This window comes from Crassostrea angulata, chromosome 3 (assembly GCF_025612915.1).
Source record: "Crassostrea angulata isolate pt1a10 chromosome 3, ASM2561291v2, whole genome shotgun sequence".
NCBI classification, from domain to species: domain Eukaryota; kingdom Metazoa; phylum Mollusca; class Bivalvia; order Ostreida; family Ostreidae; genus Magallana; species Magallana angulata.
The window spans coordinates 11,025,571-11,038,037 of NC_069113.1; the positions used below are offsets into that span (position 1 = coordinate 11,025,571).

Here is a 12,467-nt window from a genome sequence, read left to right on the forward strand (position 1 = left end):
TATTACATATTCCTCACTTGTTATTTTTACAGAATGAGAATACACATATATACTGATGAGGATGCCTTTATCATTAAGATGGAAGTATACAAATTACAGACTATATGCTGCATTAGCAGTGATTATTTGTTTAAATATAGGCTTATATTACTGGAAAACAACAAAAAATGTATGAATATAAGATATGTACATGTAGCTTTAGCAATTTGGGAATATGTAAATAAATGACATTGTCATGCTTGGAGTAGAAACCATTCGCTGACAAAACGAATCAATGGGAGCTATAACTCTTCGTTTGCATGATAAGCAGCGACTCTTTTTAATCATAAATGATATCCTCTCAGGTCAAACTGATTAAGAAACAATTACTTTATGCAAAAACAGTACACTGTACTAGAATGATACATGCACCATCTGAAGATTATTTTAATTAAATCGCATGCAGAATTACTCCACATTTATATGTTCAAGGTAATCTTATTTCATTACCCTATAGAAAATTAGATAGATTAGTTGCACTTATCCTTCTGTGGGAACTGAAGATAAATGTTTTAATAGAAATGAAAATATAAAGATCCATGCATGTGTATCCATATTTCTCAACTAAGCTGACAAAAAAAATCTTTTTACAGTTAACATGCAGAAGAGATATTCAAGGGAGGAGTTTTGGCTATGAAGCAGAAAACTATTTGGATGGAGTGGATAATTCATATAAATGACATGCGGAAAACCTGGATGAAAATATGGATGAAGATTATATGTACATATAAGCAAGGAACTGCAGCAGCTGAAAGAAGAGGGACAGTGTCATGTGAAATCATTCAGAGGCAACTTCTAAACTGAACTCAGGAGGCAAGTACTTACATCCATATATTTCTGTAAATTTTGAAATCATTAATGAAGCTGTTTAAGTGTAGCAACACAACACACATACAATGTATAAACCTGTGTATGCTAATACTATTCTACATAAAATCAATAAAAAAAACCAAAACAACTAATACACACAATATAGAAAGTAATACCACAAATTCATTGAAACATCTACTGTATACAGGGTAATATTTGCCCCCGTTTTATTTTCGCCACTTTCACCTTCGTTGCCGGCGGGCGAATTCCAATGTCTCCATAATCTTTCTTTAAACAAAACTGTGTCTGGGCGAATTGCAAACTGTTTGCAAGTGTAGAAGTGCGAAAATTGCAAGGGGCAAAAATAACCCTGTATACAGTATTTTCCATCACCAGAAAACTTATTGCACACACTGAAACCTCACAAAACAGTGCTAATCAGTCTGAATTAGAGGGCTGGTCAGTCCAGAGACTTACATTATTCAAGTCTTTCAGTCTTTCATTGTTAGCCTTGATCTCTGCCTCAAAAGCTTGGTGCTTCTTAAGTTTTTCGTGAAGGTTCGCTAAATCTCGGTAGGACTCATCAGTTGCTGTCTTGTATTTCTCTTTAATCCAATCAGAGAGCTAAAAACCAAACGAAAAAAAAATAAAAATTCTGACACGTATGTGTTTTTAGGTTAAAACAGCTATACATGTATGTTTCATTTTAACCAGTTTACAGATTTCAACTTTGGGATCATACTTTAAAAAATGTAAGCCAACTTTTATATATAGTAGGTTAACACTATTGTGGTTCAAATTGTGACTAAATGAACTGACCTCGTCTGCATCCCTTTTGAATTCCTGGAAGCCCTGTGCAGCCAGCAAAGCATTATGTCTGTCTTCTGCTCGCTCCTTTATTTTCTGTCGCCTCTCCAGAACTTCATTTCTTCTCTTGTCGATACTGTTAAAAAATAAATGCTAAGTTATTGAAATCTGACTGTGAACTGCAGTACGTCAATTGAGAATATTCATAAGAAAGCTTACTTGCAATGATCTACTAAATTTTATTGAACTGAATATGTCTACTGAATACCGGTATGTGTAATTGAATAACTTACTGGTCTTTGTCAGGGTGTCCCTCTGCGATTCTCTTGTCAGCCATTTCATCCAAATCCTTTAATTTCTCATCTTGTACCAGTAATGTGTTTTCAAAGTCTTCATGACGTTTAAACAAAGTTTCAACATCATCAACAGTTTCCTTTGAAAAAAAAAAAAATATATATATATATCGATAATTAAGGACTTTTTTTTATCAATGTCTTATGAACATCATAAAAAAATCTTGATTTTACATAATGTTTGCACTCACCCCAAGATCAGCATAGTCCAAGAACTTTTCATGGCCACTGGACACAGAGTCTATATTGTCAGCCTCCTTATTGAAAAACTACAACAGAAAAGGGATCCTTCTTCAAACCTGGTTATCTTAATTCAATTCTATTTACCAGTATTGAATCTTTCCTCCTTAATACTCATAAGAATACATGATGGCTTGATTTTCTTGGATTTCATGGGCCACCCATAAATTTTCATCCAACAAAATATTTAAAATCAGTAAAAATCATTTAAAAACGTAAAAGTAAATCTACAAAATATCTTCACACAGACCCATTGAAATCCACAAAAATTGGACACTGTGGATCTAAATTCTGAAAACTGAATAACAGGTACCTGTAGTTCGTAGGCATGTTGAAGCTGTTGGTTTCGGTCAGCCCACATCCTGTCAATCAACTCTTCATCCTTGCCCAACTTCTGAAGTTTATCCTTCACGCTGGAAGCACCAGGGTCCTTGTCTAGGATGCTCTTGCCTAAGGTTCTGACATCCTCAAACCTGTCAGTGACAAAGACGTTACATTACTTATACTCATTTCAGTTTTCAGAAAATGATAATAAAAGACTGTACAGGCCATCAAATTCATAGATACTTGTTGTAAATACAGTGTAAACTGATACCGTACATAGAGATTTCCATTAAGACTTATGATAATCTATGTAAAAACTTTATTGGAAGATTTTATTAAGACAATAATGAGCTGTCAACCATTAAATGATGTCCGCTTTTTTTTCTGTGAGCATGTAGTCATTTTCTCTGACTTGCAGCACTAGTTGCACAAATCTAACGACCACTTACTTTGGTTTGTGAGCTTTAATGTCCTCTGCAATCTCTTGATGTTCCTGTATCATGATCTCAGCTCTTTGTAATTCTTTGGGCATCTCTGCATTCTGTAGCTTGGCTTTTGTAGCACTGATCCAGATACCCTGTGGAACACACACAAAAATGTACAGTACCAGTCACCTCAACTATTACACATCAATGGAACATACAAACATAGTCACTCTTTTAATATAAACTTTCAGTTCTTATTTACCAGGTCTTTGGCATCATTGTTAAATTTCTGTTCCTCCTCAGAGTCTTCTAATTTTCTCCTCTTCTCGGCAGCTTTATCCTAAAACATCAACAAAATCTTCTTGAAATATACGGTAAATTCCTTAATAAACGTGAGGAATTTATATCCGCGTAAAATCACGAGAAGCATCCCTCGCAGATTTTAGAACCTTACTATTATTTTCTGAGAGTTGAGAACTATCAGAAATATTGATATATGTTCTGCATTTGCCATTTTATATTCTGGCGATTCTATGCAAAACAGCTGGATCACGTAATATAAGGAATTTACAGTATATTCCATTGTAAGATGTATACCAATTCAGTGTTATATGTAATGTAAAGTATGTGGATTTTTTTCAGTTTATTTGTAGAATTACTTTTAAAAATTTCAAGGTTTATTCCACCTGTTAAAGATAAAACAGCAGTCATTTAGGTTAGGTGCTATAAAGAAATTATACCACTTAAATTTCTATAAAATCAATACCACATAAATTTGATTGTATACGAATTAGTATTACAATCAGTCTCCTCCTATAACCTTGGCTTATCTATAGCAATCACGTACCTGCAAAGAATTCCACAGATCTTGTAATTCTTTTTGTCTCTGGTCCACATAGTTTTTCTCATCTGGATAGGATGATCTCACTCTGTCAATCAGAATAAAGAAAAATAAATCATATATATATTCTTGGTATACATAAACTCTGATCCGTATAAAACTTCACGATCTTGGAATGGGTATAACTTACGAGTCTGCTAAGAAGTTCATTCTTTTCATTTTGTCTTCCACTGGAACTAATTCTCTCTCCAAATTCTGAATAAGACAAATCAGGTATCAATTTAAAAAGTGCTAATGCTAATAACTCCAATCAACACAACTCAAAAGTCAATGAATATGATATCATATTCTCATAAAATCCAATCAAAACATTTCAAAAATCTATCGATACAATATTATACTGACTGTATGTCTCCTGAGAGCTGCCTCAATGCCTTTTAGATCTTTTCCAATATCGTCAGAGGATAACGTGTTGTCTTTTTCTTTTATCCAATCAGCAAGCTCGTCACAAGTAGACTGGAACATCTCAATGCTAAAATTATTATAACAGTAAATGAAGCAAGTTTCTTGTTAATTGAAGATTACGAGATTAAACAGCTACCATTTCACAGATCATTATGCAATAAATGTATATCTCATCACTTCTAAGATTAGTAATGTTCATTACAATAATGATAATATATAATCTTCATTCCATATAAAAATAATAAAAGATCCTACACCTATTGCATTAAAGACTCACACATACATGAACCGGTAAATATTTTATTTCAGTTTTCAAAGATAAGATTTTTAATTAAAATTGTTGAAAGCTAGTGGACTGTATAGTTCAATCCTCACATCTGCCATGCAAGAATAAAATAAAAAGAGACTTAAATTGTTATAAAACATTATAGGAATTCAACTGAAATACAGTTACATTTCACTTAGTTTTTAATATGTGATATCTAAAGGATATTATATCAAAAAATTGGCTTAAAACTACTGTATTTAAATAACACAACATAACATCTATATAAATGAATTTTTAAAAATATACATGAACTTCAGTCAGAGGAAGTACATATTTTATTTACAAAATGCAAGGAAAAATTTAATACTTTGTACTTAATCCAAAATTAAACAAGGATAAAGGTTAAAATATGCATTTTATTTATGAATGCATAAAAATAAGCAGCTGTCTGCAAGAATCTAGCTATTATTGTGCCCATCTTATGTCCGTGATAAAATTTAAAAAAAAAACAAAGAACAACTGCATCATAAGATTTCTAAAATCTGATTTCATTCAAATCATTGTGAAGATTATTTTTTTTTTAATGTTTTAACATATATACCCCCCCCCCCCCCCAAAAAAAAATGAAAGTAAAACTTTTAAGGGATATGAAACAAGTGAAAAGCTGTCAATGTGACAGCAAACCGGGTTTTCTTTTATGTGAACTGTATCCATAATCCATGTCAACCCTTATCCAGTGAAATGGAGTACCCTACATGTATATTCAACATTTTGCCAAAAAATGACTAAGTTCAAAAGCTAGTATTTTTTCGATATATTATCGGAAATCAAAATCCTAGCAATATGCACACCTCTGATATATGTACAATTAATCTGCAAAAGAACACCTTCCTATCTTGAGAACTGTAGGAGGAGTTATCCGTACAATGAGGGTACCCTTTTGGCAGCCGCCCGCCTGCCCGCCCGCCCGCCATTTTCACCATTTTAATAACCAGATTTTTCCGTTGGAAAACCCGGTTAATAAAAAATGAAAAGGGGAGAAATGTAGGCTGTCCGAGTTCTCCATCACTCTTAAAGCTTCATGAATCAAATTCCCATCCTTCTATGTAATTTTTACTGCATGCATGTTTAAAATTTCATTTCATTTGAAAAAAAAAGATAATATAGACCTGCAAGAGTCATTAAAATAATTGTGATCCAAAAACAAAAGAGTCAGAATTATTTTTCATACAATACCAAATGTTTTACTGAGATTATTAGCAATGCTTGTACACATAAATCTGGGGGGGGGGGGGGGGGTGACAAGTATGAATGCAAACCTTGATGCTCCCTGCAAGCTCTTCTCCTTTTCCATTTTTAGTTTCATCAAACGATTCCATCTAATGAAGAAATAAATCACAAAACTTTCAAATCAACTGAAACATGCCAATAATCTGTATCGCAAAAAGGGGTGTTATTAAAGCTAGAATCTGGGGCATCATTTCACAAGAGAAATTACAAGAATAAAAATTTTTTTCTCTAAAATCTGTAATGTTGATGGTAATAATCTATACAATATTACAGCACAATTTCATAATTAATCATAAATCAATTTTGTTTCCTAATGCAATAAAATAAAAAAGCTTTATCCATTTTTTTTTTGCCATTACACAATAAAATTATTATTTTGTAGATCGCCATGGAAACAAGTGTATGCTTTCATTGACCCCTGACCTGTCGTTGATTTCTTTCTGGCGGACTTGAACCTGCTTGCTTTGCCCACTGCCAGATTTAACAATCTCTTCTGCAAGGAGGTTTATTTCATCAAGACGTCCTTTGTTCCCGGCTAGGTTCGTCAGCAAGTTCTTTAATTTTAAAAGTAAAACTAGCAGTTAATATACAACCACCAAAGGAAAAGATGTATAAAATTTCAGAATAAATCTTTGAAAAAGGCAACTTTTTCATGTCTTAAGGTGGAATAACATATCATAACAAAATGGATGATCTATAATTGAAACTACATTTTGGTTTATTAAAAGGATTTTATCGACGGCAACATGTGATTCACTCCATAGCTGGCTGGATAAAGTGTAGGGCATATGATCCGTACATCCCGAATACGAATCCTGCAGGGGCTTAATTTTTTTGATACAGTAAAACAGGCTTATAACGAAGTGCCAGGGAACAGTAATTTTCCTTCGCTAAAAGTGTGATACATTAAATCCGTCAAGTTTACAACATGTGGAAGGGAAATCACTTCGTTGTAAGCCTCAATTCATTATACTAAGTATGTTCACTATAACCATGTTTTACTGTACTTACTGAATTGAATTTTTTTTAGATATTTTATACCTAAACTGCATATTTTTCGCTTATTTGACATATGTATAGTTTATTCATCATTATATCTTTCAAAATCAAATAATCATTTGAGTGACTATTTCCAGGTTTGTTATTCCACCTTAATTCAAAGTTTATCAGGAGTATTTAAAATGGATGCACTACCTCAAACTTCTTTTTGACTGCCTCCATGTTATCAGACAAACTTTCCTTACTTGTCAGTAGTATTTCCTGTCCAAAAAATACAGTTAGTTCAGATTTTATTTTAAATAATTGATAAAAAAGTATATAAAAAAACCCAAACAACTTGATGGTCTTCTCTTCTAATAATTCAAGTGTACAGAGATTACATAATGTCAAAACATAATTTTAGAATTTTTTTTTATCATGTTCCTTGTACAGAGGAATATATCACTTGAACATGAGTATAAAGTTTGAATAAAAATAACATATTTGATAAAGAAAATGACAGGTGTATAAATTTTACAAGGAAATTACAATTGTACAGCCTCTAAAGTTGTGATCATGACTTAGATTGTAATAACAGAACTTTATTGTATGCTTTGATGATGTAGTTTATTCAAAAGTTTTTGGCTCGTTATTCTTTCCCTACAACCATTTAACTTCTTATATGAGAAATTTAAGCCTTCCAGAGGAAGATTTTGACTCCAGATCATAAATCACAAAATTTTTAGAAATATTTTCAGAAATCTTATCAAAACCGGTCCATCATATGCGAAGCCGGATGGAACATCCTCCAACAGACAAAAACGAGTCACAAAAATCTAAATATATCCTGAAGGAGACCAAAATAGTTGCCTCTACTACATGTAGTATTTATGTTTCCTTGATTGTTTTAAAGTGATAAAGTGATGCAATGTCACCAGATGCGCATTAAACTTTATCATATCTCAGATATGATACCAGTACATGTAATATGCGATTACAAAAGCACTTTGGTTAGGGGTTTCACTAAATAACTTAAAGTACGACAATTTCCTTGAAGTAAGATAGGTATAACATTGCAGTAAGAAACAAGCTTCGGGGAGAGAAATAAATAAACTAGACATGTTGATATACAGATAGCAGGATAGTCACTTTCTTTTGAATTTCTTGTATGCTATACAGGAACGGTAATCACCTTTTCTTTCATCCATGTTTCAAATTCATCACATTCTCTGAAGAATTTAAACAACCTCATAGCATCCTCCAGTGCTATACGTCTCGCCTGAAATGCAATAAAAAAAAACTACTGGGTATTTAAAATAGACACCTTGATATTATCAAAATATACTAATGATTTAATCGGTAAAATTTCATTTAAATGTCTTTTTCAGAAATAAGTAAATCCAAAATATTTCCTGTTATTGATTTTTGTTTAATTAGCATAATGACTTTACCTGAGCTAATTTGACTAGTTTGTTGTATGTTAGATTTATCTGTTTCTGTCGTTTGTCCACGTTCTCCTTGTCAAAATGCAAGTTTGCCTTTGATCTCACTGAAGAAGACAGAATCAAAGAGGAAACTGATTAACTACCAAAGCAAAATCTACTAATCAGAATTCATATAATCAGTGCAGCAAAGAATGTATATATTCCGCAATGGAAACTTGATCAAAAGATACCAAACCGGTAATTAACATAGTTTGGGTTGCAAATGTAAACAGCGTTTGGGTTTCATCTTTTATAATATTTTGTTTACCGGATAAATGAACATGCTCGTATTTCTTGTGGGTTTTTTTTTGGTTAATTTGTTTTTATTTAGATAATTAATATGCCTGTATATCATGTTTTTTCAGTTTTTCTCTTTTAAAGATGATAATATGCCCGAATTTCTAGTTATTCTTAAAATTTTCTTTTATGAATGATGATTAACAGATTGGTATAATTTATTTTTTTTTCATAATTTTCTTTTTTTGAGACAATGTGAATCACCTGAGGGGGCTCTCCTTAGCTTGCTGGCTTTCTCCTTCTTTTTCTGGACCACTTCTTTCTTCATGACCGTCTTCTTGACGATGACCTTTTCTGGTACTTTGGTTGGGCGGCGGACGACCTTCTGTGTAACCTTCGGCTCCACTTCTTTAACGTAATTGGCTGGCACAAACCCCTCGTTCCCGTCCGGTTTTCTGATTTGCCACCAATCTGCGTTTGTTCTCTGTACCAAAAGCATAACCTGCAAAATACAAAAAAAAAAAAACAGTGTTAAGGATCTTCAGCATTCATTCATATAAATTTCTTTGAAACTACTCTAAAATTAATCAAATTATTTAGTGATGAATTGATGGGACCATGGATTATATTTAGGAAATATTTCAGAAATTCAATGACGATGGCTTTTTTAAAAATAGCCCTTTTGATTATTGAAGTTGTTCCTATAGAACAAAAGGAGGTCATTCTTCCTGACATATCAGGCAGTACACAGCAAAATTCAAGTTTAAAACTCATTTGTCAAAAAAATTTCACATAGATAAAATGTGAGAACAAAATTAAAGGCCTATATATAGTATTGGATGTCCCTAAAAACACTGCTTTAATAATCATCATGTGATTGTATTGACACACACATAAAAATGTGTTTGGAAAACAAACCAAAGGCAATCAAGAAGTAAAATAATTCAGGCAATTTAAGATTATAGACATGCAAATGTCATTCCCCCTTCATTATACAATCAATATGATGCAGAAATCATTAATGAATTACAATAGTTACACAGTTTCATAAAATCTTACTGAATTGGATAACAACAGCAGGAACCAACTTCCTCTGCAAATTAAAACCAAGCATTCCACAAAATCAATTGTGATGTTTTTTCAGGAATTGTTACATACTAGTTTCTCTCAGAGAGAGAGAGAGAGAGAGAGAGAGAGAGAGAAGAGAGGGGGGACAGAAAGAGAGAGAGTGGAAGAGAGAGAGAGATTGGAAAAGAGACAGAGAGATTGGAAAAGAAGCTAGAAGACACCAAAAACTAGGCCTTATAGTCATACCTTCTAATTGTTATGGAGAGATTTAAACAATGGCATAACAATTACGAGTCCTATTACTCAAAGACAAATTTTACAATCGATAGCAACAATCACACTAGACTCCTTGGAACACATCATTACTATCCATCTTGTTTCAACATCAAAGACTCCCGGTTAAATTTACCTGAACTTTATATGTATGCTGTATCACATTTATATTGAGGGTAACATGTAAGTAAGATTTTCCATGTTCACATAAGTTAAACTGTATCATTATATATATCAAGAAAAAGCAAAAAATATCTTTTTTACTTTTAAACCTTTTTTTTTTATTATTAAAATTACACATCAAAAACAAAATTGATAACCTTACAGTACTGAGATTTAAAATCAATTTTAAAAAACTGAAAAATGTACTGGTACAACAATTTTTCATTTCATTTAGTAGTCTGTATTCAGGTATTTATAAATACACACATGAGAATACAGTGTAAAGTGTTAAAACAATATAAAAATTTATTTCTATTTTGATTCTTGGATCAGTAAATAAGGCAATAAAAATAACTCGAAGCTAGATCTATTTGAAGTATGCTTCTGTCAATAAGGAAGTCGGAAAACAAGCTAACATAACAGTGATTGACAGGTCAGATTAATGAATATTCATTGAGTACAAGCCCACTTTATATCTAGGCAGTTAGAGGGCCTGAACATTATTAATACCTGACACAGTATGAGTAGGGACTGAGTAGGTCTCAGAGTGATATTGACCTCAGTGATACAACAGTACACAGTCCCCAGTGAGCAGGAATGAAATGAAGACTGAGAATAAAAACAATGATACCTAACTCTACATACTCTGTGAACAGCAGCTATGTTACGGACACTATCTTTGTTGGAAGGAGTGGGGTAGAGAACGCCTTTCTGGCCTTTTCTTTAGCAGTAGTGATGGTTTTTTCCGTCTGTGGAAACCTTGCTGTAATCGTGGCTATATTCACCAGCCGTATTCTCAGAGAGGAACTGTCCAACAGGCTGACGATCAACTTGGCCATCACTGACCTGTCCAATGGACTAGTGGTCATATTCAGCAGCCTTTTCTCTGTCATCGCCGATTCCTGGAGATTTGGACCTGTGTACTGTGACTTAATCTGTGCCATCAACTATTGCCTTATAATTACTTCTATGTTAACTCTATGCTTTATAAGCTGCGACAGATTCCAAGCCATTACTTATCCCCTCCAATACATCAACCGAATGAAGCCGATTCACATATACCTAATGATTTCCTACGCGTGGTTCCAAGGAATCGTTTTTTCGGCGGTTCCCTCGGCTCTGGGATGGGTGGAGTATGACTACTGGGAGGCTATTTGTGCCATACAGTGGCAGAAGGAGCAGAAGCAGGCTGTGTACTATGTGGTGGTGGCCTTTATTCTGTGTTTTCTTCTCCCTGGACTTATTCTGATATTCAACTATTATCTAATCATTAAACAAGTTAGAACTAAAGTGTCATGCCCGGGATTACCAATCAGTGCAAAGTCGTACAGTACGAGTTCCAAAGCCATACGCAGTCTCCTTATCGTGGTCATTGCGTATTTTGTGTGTATGACTCCATTTAGTGTGACCAAACTAATGAAAGTAACCATTGCCCAAGAGACAGTGCTGAACAGCCATTTCAATTCTATTGCAAGCATTGTTGCTTTCATTTCTAGTGCTGTCAATCCATTAATTTATGGAATATTTCGCAAAGACTTCAGAAGAGCATATAAGAGGATATTTGTTTCAATATGGGGGAAAAAAGAAAGAGTTCACAGCATGCAAACATCTTTGCAAGACTATTCCTCATAATTCATATGTAAGTTTCAATGCACTGTTATAAGTGTTGTTCAACACTAATAAAACTTTAAAATTATGACTTCAAAAGAGTTCTCGTTTTTATAATTCATTAAAATTCTAGGTTATGAAACAAAAGAATAAGATAGATGAGGGTAAAATCTAATCAAGTTTGTATATTATGTTTTATAATGTACAACAACTTGATGTAAATCCACCCAAACAAAAAAGAGAACAATTAAATTACGATGAAGAGCTTCTATTTACACTTACATTGTACATGATTGTTGTATTTTTGTGTAACTCCTAAAAAATTACTGTGAATTCCTAATTAAAAGTGAGGAATTTATTTCTCCTTGAAATCACAAGAAGCATTCCACATGGATTTTATTTTTCTGACAGTTGTGAATTCTTTTATACCAAAAAAAAGATTGGTGCTTGATTTGGTTCTCATGATTCGATACAAAACAGTGGAAAAGTGGAATTCAGTATTTGCCAATGGGTAAAATACAGAATCTTAAAATCTTAACATGTAGTTGAGACATACTCAGTGGATGCAAACATACCCATTTTAAAAAACTGCTTATCAACAAAATATATTTGTATAAGAATCAAATATTTTGATTTCAACTCTGATGATACACTTTTAACCAAAATAAAAAAAAATAAAATAGCACTGTCACATAGTAATTGAATGTGCAATATGGGTACTTTCTTTTGTAATAAAAAAAATATTCTGATCAAAATAAAAAAAAAAAATTATACCCAAAAATGCTATATCATTAT

At 32.9% G+C, this 12,467-nt stretch overlaps 2 protein-coding genes across 6 annotated transcripts in view; one reads left to right on the forward strand and one right to left on the reverse strand.

Annotated features, from left to right (window-relative positions):
• The window catches only part of LOC128177137 (spectrin beta chain, non-erythrocytic 5-like), a 68,903-nt gene that overhangs the window by 24,027 nt on the left and 32,409 nt on the right, over positions 1–12,467 (reverse strand). For all 5 annotated transcript variants that reach the window (XM_052843713.1, XM_052843708.1, XM_052843711.1 and 2 more), the window contains exons 21-36: positions 8,826–9,063; positions 8,292–8,389; positions 8,033–8,119; positions 7,057–7,122; positions 6,286–6,416; positions 5,892–5,951; positions 4,245–4,371; positions 4,030–4,094; positions 3,846–3,927; positions 3,261–3,338; positions 3,023–3,150; positions 2,563–2,722; positions 2,201–2,278; positions 1,950–2,089; positions 1,669–1,792; positions 1,327–1,473 (exon numbers count right to left, since the gene is read on the reverse strand). In XM_052843713.1, coding sequence (XP_052699673.1) covers positions 1,327–1,473; positions 1,669–1,792; positions 1,950–2,089; positions 2,201–2,278; positions 2,563–2,722; positions 3,023–3,150; positions 3,261–3,338; positions 3,846–3,927; positions 4,030–4,094; positions 4,245–4,371; positions 5,892–5,951; positions 6,286–6,416; positions 7,057–7,122; positions 8,033–8,119; positions 8,292–8,389; positions 8,826–9,063 — 1,809 coding nt within the window. The remainder of the gene's footprint in view (positions 1–1,326; positions 1,474–1,668; positions 1,793–1,949; positions 2,090–2,200; positions 2,279–2,562; positions 2,723–3,022; positions 3,151–3,260; positions 3,339–3,845; positions 3,928–4,029; positions 4,095–4,244; positions 4,372–5,891; positions 5,952–6,285; positions 6,417–7,056; positions 7,123–8,032; positions 8,120–8,291; positions 8,390–8,825; positions 9,064–12,467) is intronic.
• Positions 10,446–11,763, forward strand: LOC128177138 (5-hydroxytryptamine receptor 1A-alpha-like). Its single transcript, XM_052843714.1, has one exon. It carries the CDS (start codon positions 10,689–10,691, stop codon positions 11,694–11,696), a length of 1,008 nt encoding a protein of 335 aa, XP_052699674.1. The 5' UTR covers positions 10,446–10,688; the 3' UTR covers positions 11,697–11,763.

Coding starts and splice junctions, on each gene's coding strand:
- LOC128177138 (XM_052843714.1), top strand. CDS start 10,689: ATGATACCTAACTCTACATACTCTGTGAACAGCAGCTATGTTACGGAC.